Source organism: Myotis yumanensis, unplaced genomic scaffold (assembly GCF_028538775.1).
Source record: "Myotis yumanensis isolate MYYU_CA2020_CCGP unplaced genomic scaffold, mMyoYum1.0.hap1 SCAF_4, whole genome shotgun sequence".
NCBI lineage: Eukaryota > Metazoa > Chordata > Mammalia > Chiroptera > Vespertilionidae > Myotis > Myotis yumanensis.
The window spans coordinates 66,801,490-66,821,924 of record NW_027223755.1 but is presented as its reverse complement, the minus strand read 5'-3'; the positions used below and the strand labels follow the sequence as shown (position 1 = coordinate 66,821,924).

The 20,435-nt window shown below is 36.9% G+C and overlaps 1 protein-coding gene across 2 annotated transcripts in view; it reads right to left on the bottom strand.

Moving 5' to 3' along the window:
* Positions 1-20,435, bottom strand: part of KCNN2 (potassium calcium-activated channel subfamily N member 2) — a 356,145-nt gene that overhangs the window by 95,242 nt on the left and 240,468 nt on the right. For both annotated transcript variants that reach the window (XM_070412476.1, XM_070412475.1), the window contains one exon: positions 3,826-4,244. In XM_070412476.1, coding sequence (XP_070268577.1) covers positions 3,826-4,244 — 419 coding nt within the window. The remainder of the gene's footprint in view (positions 1-3,825; positions 4,245-20,435) is intronic.

Here is a 20,435-nt window from a genome sequence, read left to right as displayed (position 1 = left end):
AAGGCTCTAAATACTGTGATTGCTAGGAAACAAAGCATTGCCATAAGGAGCCTACCTTTCTTTAAAAGGAAAACTTTAATCCTGAGAAGTGCTAAAAAAGGTTCAGATACATACTATAAAAAACTAGACACTTCAGAATTTCTGATAAGAGCAGACCAAGTCAACAAATACACTGACCCTACATCCCCATAAAATGAGCAAGTAGAACCCATAAATGAGGCAGGAAAGTTATCAGAGGGAACAGAGGCCCTGGTTATATTCCTCCCCTCCCCTTCTAGATTAGAACACTTTGGATGGGACTTGTGGCTAGATACCTATTCCCTCGCTGCCCCCCCTCCCCCCCCCCCAGCCCCACCTTCCAATTTCCTGGGGTAAAAAAAAAATAGTTGAGACAAACAAAAACTGGTCTCTGCCAGAATTGGCAGCTATGCTGACCTACTTCCCAGTTTTGAACCCGCTAGGCCCTCAGTTCACCATGCCACCATCCAGAGAGGAGGGACTGAGATGAGCTGCCCAGAAGACCACCTCCCTCCCCAGGGTCGGAGACCATGAACCACCCCCACTCTCTCCCCTTGCCCATAGCTAATCTAAACCTCCACCCAGATCCTATCAATGTGACTCACTACTTGAGTTTGCCCGCACTCCTCTCCTCGAGTGTGTACTGCCACTTTAATAAGTCTGCTTGCTTTGTTGAATCTCTCTGTCATGCTCTTGACACCTTTCTTGTCTGGTGACAAGAACCTGGACACAGCCACTCAGTGGAGGCCTCTCTTGGCCTCCCCGTGAGCCCTCTGGCATCATAAGGACAAGAATGAGTGACAAGACAACAGTAAAGAAGCTAGAAAGACAACTGACAGCTGATAACTGACCTGACTTGAAAAAGAAGAATTCTAGACTAGCAGTGTTGAAAAAATCAAGAAGCAACCAAATTTCCACTGAGAATCAACACTACCCACCCCATAAAGACTCAGGAATTTTATACACCAGTACCTCTGTAAGTGGAGACAATGGCAGAGTCTTAAAGGTGAGCACAGGTTCAAATACTACATAAAAGCAGTTAGACACCTCGTTTCCCACTGGTAATGCCTTTTGCCAACCTTCAGGAGTCTGGAAGTTTATTGTCTGGAGGGTGTAAAATACAAGGTCTGTGGGCTGACTACAGGGCGTCAAACACTGTAGAGAGCAGGCCTACTGTGCTGCAACTAGAAAAATAAAGACATGCTCACATATTAACTGCTGAGACCTTTTTTCGCCCTTTCAATTCAGAGTGCTGTCATCCAGGCTTCTATTATTATTGAAAAGGTTTCCCAAGGAGCAGTCAGATTGCTCAGGAAAAACCCCCAGAAAATAGGTAAAGATACTAAATCAGTGCTCCACGCACCACACCCAATCACCCTTTGGTGAAGCCCCAGTAACAAGTTCTAGATTTGCATAGAAAGTATCCAGTCAGCGCTTTAGTAGCTCACTTGTCACTATGGACAGATAGTCAGTCACCTAAATACTTAGAAGCTTCTAAATTAGAAGCCAAAAACAAACAGAAAAAAAAATGAATCTTTAGGGAAACAAAAATATACAAAGAGAAAAAAATTATCATTAACATCGCCAGAGAAATAAAACAGTACATCTATAAAAGACAAGCATAATATGACTTTTAAAAAGTAGGCATTCAGAGATCAAAAATGAGCCATTAAAAATAATGCATAGAAAAAAAGAAATAAAAGCCCCATAGACAGTTTAAAGATAAAATTAAGCTTACCCCCCATCTATAGAGCAAAAACAGAGATGAAAAACAATGTAGAAAAAAGTAAGAAAATTAAAGAACTAATACAGGAGAGCTATATCCACACACCAAAATACAGGCACAAAAATCATTCAATGATTGAAGGAAATTTCCAAGAACTGAAGGACTCTAATCCCAAGATTGAAGAGGCCCACTAAATTCCCAATACACTGGATTAAAATAGATTCACACCAAGATACATCCTTGTGCAATTTAGAGTATTGATCCTAAAAGAGTTCAGGATAGAAGAGATCAAAAGTGAGAATAGCGTAAGATTCTGGGACCCTAGATGCCAGAGGAAAATTAAGTCTTCAGTATCCTGAGGGAAAATGAGTTCTAATCTAGAATTTTATATCCAGCCTGGTTATTATTTAAACATCAGAGGAGAATAAATATTTGCCATAAAATTTTCAAAACCTACATCTCCACCCACTATCGTTTCTTTAAAAGCTTCAAGAAGATGGATCCTGCCAAATCAAAGGAATAAATGAAGAAAGAAGGAGAACCAGGATTCAAGGAAATGGGTTCTCCACATAAAAAGACAAAGGAAATCCCCAACATGATGGAGACGCAGGTCCAAAAGCCCCAAGAATCATTTATTCAAGGTTAACTCGATAGGCTGCCCAATATACATGAGTCTAATATAAAAAGATTTACATCTTTTTGTGGGAGAATTTAGAGATGATTTAATGGAGTGTAGATAGAAAACTAAGCAAATAAAAAAACCTTAGTAAATAAAATGAGGCAATTATTAATTCCAGAGAAAATAAAAAGATATGCAGGAAAGGCAAAATGATTCTAATATACTACATTGTTCAACTACAACTGCAGTTCACATAGTCATAATAATATAAACATCGAATATAGGTTATTGGTGTTTACATAACTATTGGGAAGACAGAAATTACTTTGGGGGAGGGTAGTCATAAAAGGGTGTGTACATGTAAGTGAAAGAAAACTAAAACCCCAGCTCCCATAAAAATGTAGATGAAAAATCTAGATGTAGCAATATAAGCAGTATCATTTAGAAATATGAAAAGCAATCACCAAAGAAATGGCTAAAAGAATTTAAAGTGATTACTTCTGGAAAGTAGAAATGGGGGAGGGGTGTTACGGGTTTGTTTGTTTTGCAGCAATTCTCATCCAGATATTTTCCTGCACTAAACTGTGTATGTAAAACTTGTATTTTCTAAAACTAAATTAAAACACACCTTGTTACAACAAAGACCAACATCCTAATATTTAAGAGTGCTATACATTTTTAAATAGTTCCTGTCTATTGGAATTTCAACTTGATTTTTCTTAACCAAGGTCACATGAGATTCCCCCTGTCCTGACAGAGTTCCTCCTATCTATGTAACAAATCCATTTTTGTTTGTTTATGAAGGTTAACATTACTGATGCCAAAACTGATTAATTCGGACTCACTGAGCAGCATCTGTATTCTGAGAATGTGTGTCTAGTTCTAGAACACCATAGCTTTTCAGACACAAAACACATACACACAGCTACTTTTCACTAACTGTGGAGAGTTTGATAAAACTGAATATTATACCTATGAGCTCCTTATTAGTAATCACATGAACACTATTATAGATAGGCATTACAATCAACAAACCACTTCGAGATTTCCCTAAATTTCAGACACCTTGCATCACCGTTTTTCGCTCGGATTTCTGTCTCAACAGTAGTGAATGCTATAACCAATGAGGCACCAAAATGATTCAGTATATCATTCAACAAACATTTCTGAGAGAAGTCTCCTATTCAATTTGTAAGTCTCCAAAATTTTTCATAGATAATAAAGGCACCCATCTATTGAAAACTGATCAAATTAAAAAGAAATACACATAATCATCAAGGCATTGATGTATGCAGAAATCTTAAGAAAAGTTTTGTGATACTCATTTAAAAGAAGCCCATCTGAGAATCCAAAATTTTCAAGAGTGAGTCACTGTGGGCCTCTAATCTAAAATGTGTTCTTTCTCCCGCTTTCAAGAACACCATATGGCAAATTATGTTCTCAGGAAAAGAAACAAACTTACCTTTCACAAGCTCGGACAGTCCATGCGGCAATTATCCATAATGAGATACTAAAAACCAAGAGTACAGTTCCTGGGCATATAGTCATTAAAGTCTTCATAACAAAACGCGTATTGAAGTTTATCTTATTAAGTGCTCCAATGCTTCTAGAGGAGGCATCAGTGAAAAGTTTGCTATGTAAAAGCATGACTCTGGCAATCAGATAGAGTCTTAAGAACATTGGTATAGATAAAATAATATCCACATCAGCGGTGGTTGTGGATGGGGCATAGGAGAAGGCAAGCCGGGCCGTCCATGTGAACGTATAATTCCCAGGTATGGGATGAATAGCACACACCAGTATTTCCAAGCAGATGAAGAAAATACGCTCATAAGTCATGGCTATTCTCCAGTCATCTGCTCCATTGTCCACCATGAACAACTGAAAAAATAAAGTAGAAAATCAGCTTCAGTATGGCATGAATGGTCCACAAGTGTTAGTGCAGATTTTAAAAACACATAACAGATGACTTCTAGCAATCATGGCAAGCTAGAGGGTATGATTTTAAATGCTAGCCAGGTACACTATTTTTAGAAAGTGATATTGGCATGAAAGGAGAGTTTCATTTTGTAAAAATTAAAAACGTGCTACCCAGGAGCTGAAAGTATTTTGGGGTCCATGCTCCTGGCCAATCATGAAAGGAACATCTTTTTAAAATAAGGGGGCTTGGTCCTATCACAGTAAAGCACCCTCCCTTAGATGAAGTCGGATGAACTTGCCTTATGACAAACTGTTTTCCCTTGAAGGGTTTGGATCTAAATCCTTACACAATTCTAACTACATTTTCAGTGAAATCTATTTATGGTGCCTCTGCAATCAGTTATACCCTATAATGCAACTACACATGAGCGTTCTTACAGGAAATCTTATTCTTGGCTTCAGAGAGAAAATCACAAGAGACTACAGTCACTGTGGCAGAAGCCTTTCTTCCAGTATCCTCACCCTGCTATATGTCCTATCTCTTGTCTTCTGCTCCCCCCTAGCCTTCCCTGGGATTATTTGTTTTCCATCTTTCTTTCTTTCATAAATATTTCTTTTTCCTATTTCTGTCATTCCTCACACCACAATGAAAGAAAATAAAAAGAAAAGAAAGAAAAAGGAGACAGATAGATGGATGGATAGATTAGATATATAGACAGATGGGGAGAGAGAGAGAGAGAGAGAGAGAGAGAGAGAGAGAGAGATGTTTCCTGGCTTCCCTGTCTTTTCAGTAAACAAGTTCACCATGCTCTAGGAGTCCATGAACAACCAGAAGCATTTGCAAATGTGTGGTGACATTTCTGACGGCCACAATGACTTTGTGGGGGCTACTGGTATTTAGCATCAGGAAGCCAAGGGTGCCAACCATGCTGCAAAATTCTGGGAGTCCCACGCACCAGAAAGACCTGTTTGGCCAGAATGCCAATAGCGCTCCCCCACTAAGAAAGATGACATATTTTTTGCTTTCTGGTAAGTAGCCAGCTTAAATAGAAAGCATGAGATGAAAGCAACCCAAATAAGAACCGAGCGTTCTCAGGGAATTAAATCATAGAAGTTCGCAGAGCAGGTTTCCACTGGGGCTGGATTCTATGTTCTGCTCCTCTAGAGTCAGGAAAGTACCCCCCTCCCCTATTTTAGATGATTACAAATTCCCATTCTAGGTGAATTTTTCTGCAGCAGGTAGTTATTTCTCCTGCTGTCATTAAACACTGCCATCAGTGTTGCTCTGTAAGGGCAGACATCTGAGGACAAAATTACTACTCTTCTCTAGTGTCTCAAGAAGATGAAAACTAGCAAAATCTCTCAGAAACATATCCAAGTTTTAACAAATTAAGTTATGACAACATAATGGCTATAGGTATGCCTTTATCATAACTTTTCATCTAGGGAACCTTGAAGTGTTTGACAGATGCTAATAGATAACAAAAATTATATTTTTCCAGTGTCCAGTAAAGAAATAGATCATAAATAAAGCATCCCAAGCTGGCTATAGAAATATTCCTTTTCAGTATCACTACTTTGAATATCATATCGGCATAAAGGATTTCAATAATTTATACAAAATATTGTATAGATGTAATGGCAGGAGTCTTCTAAACTTCCTACCAGTGAGTAATTTACTGAGTACTGTGTAAGTCTGAAGCAATGTGATCCCCAAATCTCTTAAGATGTTTATATCCAAAATAATGTGTCCCTCAAACTAGTTCCTTTGAGAGGCTATATGTACACGTTCCAAAAAATGTGGTACCCGTTCTCTTCGGAAATTGCTCATAGGTCCTGTTGCAAATCACAGAAAGAAACCAGTATTGTTATTTAAATCTATATTTCCATTTCTACTGAAAATGGTATTACCCAGTTTTATTGTCTACTTTCTTCACTGAACTTAGCTCTGAACGACTTGGCAAAAATCAAATCCACCCCCAAAGGGGCTAAGAATCACCAACACTCCAGATAATCAAAAGCTGTGCTGCAAATTCTGAGCTCAATTCCAAGATGGGTTCTCAATACCATTTTGGGCAACAGCAGCATAAATGCAGAATAAGTACTTTTCCAGGTAACTTGGAAAGAAACTCCAATTTAGATGTACAATTACGGGACTGGCCTTCATTCACGGTGCACTGGCTCCTCTGACCTCACTCTACTCTCTCTTTTCAGGGCCCCTTTTCATTGTCCCCTCTGCTCAGTTCCCTGACTAGGCTGGTTCTCTATTCATTCCCATCACTTCAACTATTATCTCCCTGGCATTCTCAGCACCCGTACACCCTAAACCTTCTGGTGGGCCTGCCCACGTAACCTCCAAACTGGGACCTGATGTCCACGCTGCCTTGAGTGGACTGGGGCCACCACATGCCCATGCCTTCAAGCTCAGCTGAACTCTCCTCATCATCTGTGATCTTTTCCTTGTCTCCATAGCATCTGCTCCAAACAATCAGCTTTCTTCCCAAGGGCTATCTTTGTTCCTTGTTCTCTCAGCACACTTTCTCCCCAATATCAGAAATATCCTCTATTTTATACTTCAGCTACAAACTTACCTGCATCTCACCTTTCTCTCCACATTTCCCTTTTCTCTTGCTCTATCTGTCTAAAGCAACTTTACACCAAAATCTAATTCTCCTGTGGTGAGAGACTATTTTCTTTTTTTTCAACTACAGTTGATATTCAGTATTAATCTGTACTAGTTTCAGATGTACAATCTAGTGGTTAGACAGGCTTGTACTTCACAGAGTGGTCCCCGATATTTTAAGTACCCACCTGGCCCCATACATATTACAATATTATTGACTATGTTCCCTATGTTGTACTTTACATCCCCTCCTAGGCTATTCTGTAACTATTAATTTGTACTTCTTAATCCCTTCACCTTTTTCACACAGCCCCACAATGCCCCTCCCCTCTGGCAACGACTAGTCTGTTCTCTGTATCTATGAGCTGTTTCTATTTTGATTGTTTAGTTTCTGTCTTCTCTCTCTCTTTCAGCAGACTGAGTAAGTTCAATATCTCTACTATTCATTGGATACAGAGGATCTCAAACAAAGAAGAACCTCCATTGGCTCTATGTCTGATGTAGGCGGTATTGATTTTCTGAATTATTATTTTTTAAGATTTTAAATTGATTTTTAGAGAGAGAGAGAGAGAAGGGAGAGAGAGAGAGAGAGAGAGAGAGAGAGAAACATAGATGTGATTGCAAAACATCAATAGATTGGCTGCCTCGTGCATAAAATTGTAGTAATATGTATGGGGCCAGGTGGGTACTGAAGGTGGAGCCCACAACCTGGGCTTGAACCCTGATCAGGAATCAAAGGCAACCCTTCAGTGCATGGGACAATGCCCAACCAACCAAGGCACACCTGTCAGGGCCTGAATTCTCTTTTATCCCCCAAGACCCTGAAGTGGCTTTTGCCCCATCACTCTACCAAGACTACTCTTAGAGAGGTTGTTAAAGACACCTTAATTACGAAGTCACTCCTTTCGGCTTTATTTTTATCTAACTTGATCTTACTCCTTCCTTCCTAAAAAAGATATTTTCTCTTAGCTTGTGTGACATATTACTTTTTCCATCTGCTGCCACTCTGAAGGCTCCATCTCAGTTTCCCTCAAAACCACCTTCCTCTTCCCCAACTAAGTGCCCCTGCTCTACTGAGATCCATCTCTGACTCCTCTCTGAACTTTCCTGAGTGATCTCTTCGTGCCGTCTATTCCCACTATCACATTCCTCCTCCTGGAAGCTACCCTCCATCCTCTAATAACCTTTTTGAAATGTGGAATTATGTAATTCCATTGCTGTCAAGATTAAAACCATTCAAAGGCTCCTATTCCACAATGCAGTTGGGTTACCTCTTTAACCTCATTGCCTGTGGTTGCATTTCCCTCTGGTTGCAGATTCTGGAGCACACCACCCTAACCATGTTTCTAAGTCTTTGTACATACAGTCCTATGGACTGGAACATCTTTCTACCTCAAAAATGCTTATTCCTTTCAAACAAAACTTCAAAGTCAGCTCCTTTAGGATACTGTCCAGGCCACAGCCAAATCTAAAAATCCCCTCCTTTGTTCTACCAAGATCCCTGTATATGTCTCTTATAGATGCTGTCACAGAGGACAATAAGGGTTTCTTTGTAAGTATGTTACCCCTACTTGACTGTGAGGCTCCTTGAAGACAGGAGTCATGTCTACTTAGTAGAGGCAAATGTTTATTAAAGGAACTGCCTTGCTATTTCTCATTTAATATTGAGTATCCTGACCACTGGATAGGTCCTAATGTGAATTAAATATGCTCACAGAAGGCCCTGGCCAGGTAGCTCAGTTGGTCTTCCCGATAAAACAAGGTTTCAAATTTGATCCTTTGTCAGGGCACATCCAAGAAGCAACCAATGAATGCATAATAAGTGGAACAACAAATTGATGTTTCTCTCTTTTTCTTTCTCTCTCATCAATCAACCAACCAATTAATTAATCAATCAATAAAAATGCTCATGGAAGAAAAGAATCCTAAAGCATAACACAAGTGAAATAAACATATGACATTTTTCAAATTTGTAGAGGATACATCTTACTAAATACTAAGTCACTGCAGCAGCATAATTTTGCAATTCCATAGGAAGTCCAGATAGCATTTTTCTTTAATATCTTCCCCCCGCCAAAAAAAAAAATTTACTATTACACAGTGGCTTAATACTAACAGGGATTTCATCAACACCTGAAATAATTTCACTTTTGGTTTTATTTTACCACAGTATATACATATTTCAATGCTAAAGTTAAGAAATATTTTCTTCTACTTTCCACATAATCCCCATTCTTAATTGCTGCTTATGCCTTTGTTTATTCATTTATTTACTAAATATCCAGTATACTGCATAGTCACTATGTGCCAGGCACTGGGCTATGTACTAGGCCTACAATAGGATTTACAGCCGATGAAGTAGAGGCTTCATGAAACTAACTTTACCATCAGAGAAGATAAAGTCAAGAAAGCAGACTTAGAGCAATTTAATAAAGTAATTATGTCTGCGGACATTGCTATAAAGGAAACAAACAAAAGATGAAATAGAGAACAGTAAATTAGAGGTGACAGCAGATGTGGCCATCAGGGAAAGCATCTGGAGAAGCACCATTTAAGATGAGACCTGGACAGGTCATGAGAAGAGCTAACCATCTAAACAGCCAGGAGAAGAACATGTTAGGCAGAGGAACTAGCACATGTAAAGGCCATGGGCATTATAAAAGCTTACATGCTAAGGAAAAAAACAACACCAGAATGCTTGAAACTTAATCATCCAGGGGCAGAGTGAAAGGAGATGAATCTGAAGAGAAAATACCGACAAGACATTCAGGACCTTGTTCACAATGGTATAAAGAGTGATTTCATTCCATGTGCAGCGGGAACCCACTGAAGGGTATTAGACAGAGAAATCACGCCATCTGACCTATAGCTTACATGGCTTATCCTTATTGCTGTGGGGAAACCAGAGTACATGAGGAATGAGATGTTAGGAAGCTCTAATGCATCTGATTGGTTGCAGTCAGTGTCCCCATGACCTGGATCAGGAGGTGGGGTTGCCATAGAAATGCAAATAGTGGGTTCACTAGAGATAATAGTTTGGAGATCTTGCTAGAACTTTCTGATGGAAGTTCTAAAGTGGAAGTGATTTTTAAAAAGGGAAGAACCATATCAAGCTGAGTTTCTACTCTGAGAAACAGCGGTGACTGTGCCATTTCCTGAGTACAATGAGTTGGTGTGGGGGGAAGGGATGGGGAGAGAGGAAAGAAAAGGTTCCATTTTGGCTTCCGTCATTTGACTATAGATGCCATGTAGGCAGCAATATATGCCAGTATTCAGAGGAGGAGTCTAAACTATTGAAATAAATTTGGAAGGCTTCAGTATTTATGTAGTTTTATGAGATCCAAAGAAAATATGGCCAAGTGCTGAGGAACCCCAAATGTGGAGGGCAGTGGGAAGGCCAAGCCAGTCTGTAAAGTAGGAAGAAAAGAAGTGTTGTCCTAGGAGTCAAGGGTAAGGGCTAATTGATTCAAACTGTAAAATAATATTTACTAGATGTAGAGATATGTTAATGCACTTGATATTATATATAGAAAATGAAAACATTTTAAACGTCAGTTATCTAAAACTGATTCCAACTCAAGTATTAAATTATAACTATAAAAATATTCCTATTATATTCTACATGATCAATATAATACATATGATCTGTTTTACGATCACTTGGGGAGTTAAAATAATTGGTATGACAGATATTAACACATCTCTATATTCATTTTTCACTTTGATGTTGCTAAGAGAAGAAAGATTGTAGAGTGAAAGCATGGCAGTGTGTTTAATCTACTTTAATTCTGGAGCTATGGTTAATGGTTTTGCCAAAGGACTAAAGTAACTTGCAGTAAAACAGAATGTGCCCTCAGCATATATCCCATCACAACTTGAACTTTTCAGTGCAGCTGTTTGATATTTGCTCAGATACCCAAAACATACTTCAAGCTCGTTGTCCAAGACAAATGGGCAGTGAGAGTGATCAGCAGGAAGAGGGTCTGGAGTTTAGTGAGAGGAGTACAGCCACATGATCAGATCAACTGCTGGTGTGGAAACCTCTGCTCAGCCAGCTTGGGAGAGTGAGGAGCTCTGCTGCAGAAGCCCTGGCCACTTTCTACATGTGCTTTTCCTCCTCGATGAGGCTGTAAGCTTTGTGGTCTGATCTGGAATAGTGTCTTATACATATTGGTTTTCCTTTCTAGTAGAATCTAGGGCAGTGCTCAGCACGAAAGTGGTGCTTAAAAACTACATACTGAATGACATGCATATGGCCAATAGACATATGAAAAGATGCTCAGTGTCACTAATCATCAGAGAAATGAAAAGTGAAACCACATGAAATATCTCTTTCACACTTGCCAGGATGGCTAGCATCGATAAATCAATAAACAACAAGGGTTGGCAAGGATGTGGAGAAAAGGAAACCCTCGTGCACTGTTGGTGGGACTGTAAACTGGTGCATCCACTATGGAAAACAGTGTGAACGTTCCTCCAAAAATTAAAAACAGAACTACCTTATGACCCAGCAATTCCACTTTGGGGTATTTATCCAAAGTAACCCAAAACACTAATTTGAAAAGATATATACACCCCTATGTTCACTGCAGCATTATTTAGAATAGTCAAGATATGGAAGCAACCTAAGTGCCCAGCAAGGATAAAGAAGATTTGGTACATATATACAATAGACTGTTAGTCAGCCATAAAAATGAATGAAATCTTACTATTTGTTACAGCACAGATGGACCTAGAGACTATCATGCTAAGTGAAATAAGTCAGACGGAGAAAGCAAATACCATATGATTTCACTTATATGTGGAATCTAAAGAACAAAATAAGCAAACAAACAAAACATAAACAAACTCATAGATGCAGAGAGCAACCGGATGCTTGTCAGATGGGAGAGAATTGAGGGGTTGCGTGAAAAAAAATAAAGGGATTAAGAAGTACAAATGGATATTTATAAAATAGTCACAGAATATAAAGTGCAGCATATGGAATATAGGTAATAATATTGTAATAACTATGTATTAGTTATTACCAGATGGGTACTAGACTTATTAGGGAATCAGTCATAAATTATATACATGTCTAACCATTATGCTGTACACCTGAAATATAAGATAATATTCAATGCAAACTGTACCTGAAAAAAATACATACTAAATAAAATAATTGATTAAGAAAGTAAGCATAGGTAGAATAACCAGGAAACGTCCAAAAAAGAAGAGTAACAAGGGAGAAACAGCCTGTATAAATTATGAAACAAATTAATAATTAAAGCTAAGTGGGACAGGCACATAAAATAATGGAGAGTCCAGAGTAGAAAGTCCAAAATAAATCAAATACACTAATTTCATAGTATTATAAAGGTAGACAATCAAATCAGTGGGGAAACACAATTTATTAAAAAATAACTTGGGGACAACTAAGTAACCATCTGGACAAAATATAAAGTTGAAGTGCTGTCTCATACCAATATATCAAGAAAAAGTCTAGGCAAATGAAGATTTACTAATAGATATGGAAATGAAACGACCAACATATTAAGAGAAATCATATACGATTTATTTTGTAAGTTTGCAAAAAGGAAGGCCATTTAACTCTGACAAAAACAAAACAAAACAGGGCTTTAAAGGAAAACAGTGATACATTTGACTACATTAAGCTTTTGTCTTCTGCACCTGGCCAAAACTATAGTAAAGAGAATAAAAAGAAAAACACCAAACTTTGGAGAAAATGTTCACAACTGTTAATACAGAGGTCTAATTTCCATAATAGATCAAAGTTCCTACAAATCCTTAAGAAAGGTGAGCAGTGCACCAGAAAAGTGAGCAAAGGACACAAACAGCAGTTAATGAAAAAGGAACTAAAAATGGCTCTTTAAGAAAGCTCAGCCATGAGAAAAATGAGACCCATTTTTCTTGACCTGTCATATTGAAAAAGACCTAAAACTTTTATAACACACTATGCTAGTGAAGGTATGGGGAAACAGTTACTTTCACATATTGTAGGTACAAGTATAAGTCGGTACAATTTATCAGGAGTAGGTCAATTTATCAGGTTACAAATGCACATCCTCATTGACCATGCAGTTCCACTCCCTTACATGAAATTTGTCTCACTGATATATTTGCACCTCTACTATGAACATATGTGGTCATTTGTTACAGCATTGCTTGCATATTAGCAAAAGACTAGAAATAATCTAAGTTCCACTAATAGGGAAAGGAGTTAAGCAAATTAGGGTCATCCACAAAATGACCATTAAAAAAAGATGAGGAAAATTGTTATGTACCATTAAAGAAAGTGGCCTACTAGGTAACTGAGTTTAAAAAGCACAGCTATATGCTACTACTTGTGTAATTTTTTTAAGGGGAAGAAATGTATTTGTATTTGAACATGTATAAAATATCTCTGAAAGAATATTCTAGAAATTAATGGCAAGTGTTGCTTAGGGGTGATGAACTGAGTGGGGATCAGAAATGAATGGAAGACTTTTAATTATATTATCTTTCATACTTTTAAATTTTGTAACCATGTGAATAAATAAATTAATAATAACTAAGTTAATAATAAATAAGCTAATAATAAATATAAGAGAAAATAATTGCAAAAAAGAGAGGAAGAGAAATTAGAATGAATGAACTCATTAGACATTCAAATGCATCCCAACAAATAGTCCAAAATGTACCAAACTACAAAACTAGAAAGAAATAACTGACATTCATAAGGACAACCTACAGGACCAAACCGTTGAGTCCAATTTGTATCTAAAATATTGTGCTTACTAAAGCAAAACCTTGAACTATTACATTACATAACTGTTTCAACACAAAGAACAAAAATAAATATAATTTCTTGATTAACATTTAAACCAAATATTCAATAAAACTGAGCTCGCTTTTGATTTCACTTAATTGTTGCATGCTTCTATTTGTAAGGTTCTACAGATACAAAGATGAAGAAAACCTCCTAGTGTTCAGTGACGAAGATAAGTATAGATAAATGATTACAGTGCCTGTGGAAATTGCTGGAACAGAGGAGTGAAGAAGATGCTGAGGAAATGCAGAAAAGGGGTCGGGGAGGCTACACCATGGAATGGTACCTGGAGCCCATCCCTTTTTTCCAAAGTGGTTGTCTGGACTCTATAACTCAGGACTATAAACTTCCAAGTTGAGTTCTAGGATATTTGGGGAATAATGGTCTAAAAGAAAATTCACAGAAATGTATTCATCCAAAAAAGAGGCTCTTTCTTTAGAAATCAGCTTTTGGGTGAAATAGAGCAAAAAAGTCACTAAAGAGGCAAGCCAAAGAATGAGGTTTTTCTTAATTAAGGCATTGCCAAGACTCAATCAACAAAGAAGTTAGACCATGATTGCCCATCACAGACTAGGTCAAAGGACAAACAGGGGAAGAAAGAAGACTTTTCAATGGTCTCACAGGGATTTTCTCTAAGACCATCAGCACAGAATTATGGGGAGGGGGGGCGAGGGGTGGAGAAACAGGAAGGCTATGTTCAGAATTCATACTGACTGTCCAGTTCTGAGCAAAACTGGGAGGAAATAAGCAGAGCTGTTTGTCTGTCATCCCTTCACCACACATCCTGTAGCCTCTCTGCTTTTAGAGCCTCTTGCCCATTCCAGCAACCCTGTGCACTCACCCTGCCCTGAGAGTTTTCTGTGTCCAAGGAGGAGGATTTCAAAAATTAGTGCAATAAAATATTCATCTCTGGATAACTAACTGTTCCCTGGGTGAAGAAATCTAACTATCCATTAATAGGGAAATGGATTAAACAAATTAGGGACATCCGTAACATGACCCTGGCTGGGGATTAGAAATAAAAAAGAGACTTTTAATTATATAATATCTAATGCTTTTTAATTTTGGAACCATGTGAGAAAATAAATATTTTAATAAATAAAAGGGACAATGAGGGGAAGGCACCACATACCATTCTATGATGTAGCCTCCCCTGACCTCTTCCCCTGGCCTGGAATGCAGAAAACCAAGGATCAGATTCCGGATAGTCTAGCTTGTTATATGACCTTGAGAGGTCATTTAAACTTCATGGGCCTTATTTCCATCATCTATAAAATAGAAATGACATTTGCTGTCTCTGGAAGTAATTTCAATGATGAACACATACCATATGTTGTGGACAATACTTGTTAACTCTCTAACCTAATTCCCATCCCTCATCTCTCTTGCCCATCTCCATTACAGAAATATCGACTTTCTCAGAGTCTTTTGCAGGTATGTGTAGCCATGTACTTCAATTCAGACTGGAAGTCATAAGCAAAAGGTTGTTGAAGAACTAATTAGAATGTCTTTGCTTCTTTGGATTTAAAAAAAAAAAAGACATCTGGCTAGCATAGCCCTCTTCCTTCCCCTCCTCCAAACCTTAACAGAGGGGATGCCTGAGTCTGTAGCAGCTAGCTATCTTGTGACCATGAGAAAAAGTCCAAAAGAATCACAATAATTCCAGCATGATATCTTACGTCACTGAGCCACCAACAACCACTTACCCTATTTTTTTAAGACCCTGTTAGTTAGGTTTTCTATTATTTGAGCAGCTAAAAGTATTCCTACATTTAATTTGTTGTGCTGTGTCAAGGTCTAAAAAATAAATAATAATTATTAAACACTTCACGGAAAGAACAGCCAACTAGGGAACAATCCAAAAGAGGTGCATCTCGAATAATTTAAAGCACAATAACTATTGAGTGGTGGAGTTATTTCTGGGTGGGTGGCGTTTGTTCGTCCCTTTTAAATATCAACCACCTGCTCAGAATATAATGTAGTATGACTCATAGGAAACACACACATGTTTTGGAGGCAGAAAAGCTTAGATTTAATTTTTGGCTTGACCACTTACTATCTAAGTGGCTTTGAGCAAGATACTTAATCCCTCTCAGCATCAGTTTGTCATCTACAAACTAATTAAAATAATTTCAACCTTGTATGATTATTATAAGACAACCACCCACTCTGCTGACCCTAGTAAAAATTACTCCATGAGTAACTAATATTCCATGGATCCTCAGGAGGGGCAAGTACAGGAATTAAATATTAATCAGTGATATGAAAATGGGAAAATTAGCCATGGAAAAGGAGGAAGGGAAATTGGTAAGGAAAGACAAATTAGAGGAAAGTCAGAATTAAAAAGAGCTCTAGAAACTTCGACTGTACCTATTTCTGAAAGAATTCTAAACATTTGCTGAAAACTATGCATTTCTGAAATTCTCTTCTGACTTAGACAAGAGCTTTGTCTACAGACAAAAATCCTAGAATTGTCTAATTCTAGGTAAGGTTGTCATAAATTCATGCCCTGCTGATCTTAAAACTTATTTAGAATCTTAACTCCCTTTCATGTGGCTTCTCACAAATGGGCCCCACCTTCTGCTGTTCCACTTGGGCATTTTATACATGTTGATGTATTATCAGTTAACTATGCTCACATTGCATTGGAATTTGTGTAAAGCGTCTTTAAAAATTACTCTTGAACTTCTTCCGAAAGCTAGAAGAATTTTATTCCCCTTTAGGTTCTCTCAATAGATGTGATATCATAGAAAGCAATATGGTGCATGGCTTAAGAACTTGTGCTCTAGACTCTAGAATCAGTCAGATCTAGATTCCACTCTGACATCTACCACAGACTAATTCTGTGATCTCAGAAATACCTTTCTAAGCCTCAGTTTAATCATTTGTTAAGGCCTGGTTAGAGTATTTCTCTCCCAGGGCTGAAAGACAATTGAATGAGATAGTGCTCAACAAATGTTAGTTTCTTTCATAATAATTAATTTTAGTATTGTGTCAACAGTTGGCTTCCAATGAATGTACTCTTAATGAACTGAAGGTGGAATAGAGGTGGACACAGATACTAGCATCACTTATTGTAGCTATTAGAAGGGACAAAAATCAAGACTAGGAGAAATAAGAAATAAATTAAATTCCTCCATGGTCAGTTTTTTACTAATTTTTCACTGATATACTTATGTTAACTGTCTATAAATTTTGATAAGTGTCCTCAAATAATTTTGGGAAAGAAATGGATAAATTCCTGGAAACATACCACCTTCCAAGACTAAATCAAGAAGAAACAAAAAATCTGAACAGATTGATAACAACCAACAAAACTAAAGCAGTAATTAAAAAAATTCTCACAAACAAAAGTCCTGGACCAGATGAATTCACAGGTGTATTTTACCAAACATTTGAAGAAAAATTAACATCTATCCTTCTCAAGCTATTCCTAAAAATTCAAGAAGTGGGAAGGCTCTCCATCATAATTTTATGAGGACAGCATTATCTTGATTAAAAACCAAGAAAAAGACATTACAAAATTTAAAAATATTATAGTTCAATGTCCTTGATGAACATACATGCAAAAAATCCTCAACAAAATATTAGCAAATGGAATCCAAAAATACATGAAAAGGATCATACACCATGATCAAGTGGAATTTATTTCTTGGATTCAAGATTGGATCAATATCCACAAATCAATTAATGTGATACACTATATAAATAAATAAAAAATAAAATCATATGATCATATCAATAGACACAGAAAAAGCTTTTGACAAAATCTATCACCCATTTATGATAAAAACTCTCAGTACGATGGGAATGGAAGGAACATATCTCAACATAATAAAGACCATAGGTGAAAAAACCACAGTTAACATTATACTCAATGGGGAAAAACTAAATCCCATGCCTTCTTTCACCACTCTTACTCAATATATTATTGAAAGAGCTAGCCACAACAATTCAACAATTAAAAAAAATAAAAGGTATCAAAAGTGGAAAGGAATACGTAACACAGTCATTATTTGCAAAGGACATGATACTGTATAAAAAGAACCTAAAGATTCTACCAAAAAACTACTAGAATTGATAAATGAATTCAGTAAAGTAGTAGGGTAGAAAATAATAATTAAGAATTGGTTGCATTTTTATACAGTAATAAACTATCAGAAAGAGATATTTTTTTAAAAAAAATCCTATTTACAATTGTATCAAAATACAAAATATTTAGAAATAAATTGGGTAAAACACCTGTACTCAAAATATTATAAGACATTGAAGAAAGAAACTTAAGAAGATATGAATAAGTGGAAGAATATCCTATACTCATGGATAGGAAGAACTAACATCATTAAAATGTCCATGCTATCCAATCTATAGATTCAATGCAATCTCTATCAGAATAGTAATGGCATTTTCACCAAACTAGAGCAAATAATCCCAAATTTATATGGAGCCATACAAGACCCTGCACAGCCACAGTAATCTTGAGAAAGAAGATCAAAGTTGGAGTATCATGCTACCTGATACTACAAGGCTATAGTAATCAAAACTGCATGGTACTGGCATAAAAACAGACACATAGATCAATAGAACAGAGAGCTTCAAATTAAACTCAGTTGTATATGATCAATTAGTATATGACAAAGGTGGCAAGGACATACAATAGAGTAAACACTTTATTCAATAAAGGGTGTTGGGAAAACTGAATAGTTACATGCAAAAAAACCATGAAATTAGACCACCATCTTACACCATATATGAAAATAAATTCAAAATGGATTAAAGACTTAAGTTTGAGACTCGAAACCATAAAACTCCTAGAAGAAAACATAGGAAGTAATCTCTCTGATGTTTCTCTTAGCAGTATTATTTTTCCTGATATATCTTCTTAGGTAAGGGAAACAAACAAACAAAAATAAACAAATGGTACTACATCAAACTAAAAAGGGTTTTTGCACAGCAAAGGAAAACATCAACAAAATGAAAAGACAACCTACTAAATGGAAGAATATATTTGCCAATGATACATCCAATAAGGGGTCAATATCCAAAATTTATAAAGAACTCATACAACCCAACACAAAATAAACAAACAATCTAATTAAAAAAATAAACAAAGGACCTAAATAGACACTTCTTCAAAGAGAACATACTGATGGCCAACAGACATATGAAAAGAAGCTCAATGTCATTAAACATCAGAGAAATATAAATTAAACCAGGAGATATCACCTAACAGAATGACTATCATCAATAAATCAACAAAAAACAAGCATTGGCAAGGATGTGGAGAAAAGGGAACTCTCATATGTAAAGACCATATATGGCAAACCCTATGACCCAGCAATTCCACTTCTGGGCATATATCCAAAGAAACCCAAAACACTAATTTGAAAAGATATGTACACCCCTATGTTTATTGCAACATTATTATAATAGCCAAGATATGGAAGCAACCCAAGTGTGCATCAATAAATGAGTGGATAAAGAAGTTGTGATATATATACATAACAGAATATTACTGAGTCATAAAAAAGAATTAAATCTTACCATTTGCAACAACATGGATGGACCTATAGGGTATTAGGCTAAGTAAAATAAGTCAGAAAGAGAAAGACAAATACCATATGATTTTACTTATACGTGGAATCTACAGAACAAAATAAATGGACAACAAAATGAAAATAGTCATAGATGCAGAAAACAAACTGATGGTTGTCAGATGGGAAGGGGAATTGGAGCTGTGTGAAAAGGTGAAGGGATTAAGAAGTACAAACTGGTAGTTACAAAATAGTCACTGAGATGTAAAATATAGTATAGGGAACATAGTAATATTGTAATAACTATGTAGGGTATCATGTAGGTGCTTGAATTATTGGGGGAATCACTTTGTAGATTATATAATTGCTTAACCATTGTGTTGTACACCTGAAACTAATATAAATCAATATTGAATGTCAACAGTAATTAAAAATAAAATTTAAAAATAGCTAGCTAAAAGGCAGCTCACATTTTTATCACATTTTTTTATTAAATATATTTTATTGATTTTTTTACAGAGAGGAAGGGAAAGGGATAGAGAGTTAGAAACATCGATGAGAGAGAAACATCAATCGGCCGCCTCCTGCACACTCCCCACTGGGGATGCGCCCGCAACCAAGGTACATGCCCCTGACCGGAATCAAACCCAGGACCCTTCAGTCCGCAGGCCGGCGCTCTATCCACTGAGCCAAACCAGCCAGGGCACATTTTTATCACATTTGCCCTTATAACAGTCCAATGAAAGCCAGAGGCAATTGAAAAAGTTTGGTCATGGTCACATTGTGAGTTACTGAAAAACCTAAGGCTAAAGTTCAGGTCATCTAGCATTCACAATATTTGATGGGGGCATCAGGTTGAGCTGAAAAGTTGAATGCCAATCAAATATTTATAAAGCAAATAACCACTTATCCAGCAATTTACATTATTATTTCTAAAATGTCACATCTTTACTCCCTGATGATCTTAGATGACAGTAGCACCTTGGACCTTCTGCTTCTCTGGCAGGAGCAAATATTTAAATAAACTTGCACATTTGTATTTAATGCCCTGTGGTAACAGAAATAGACTACTTCCTAGTTTAGATTTTCTCTAAGTTAGATATTCTTCATCCTGAACACTGTAAAGCTTTGGTTGTATAGAGTTTCATATAATACCTGAGATGAAACTTGAACTTTGTTTTAAAGTG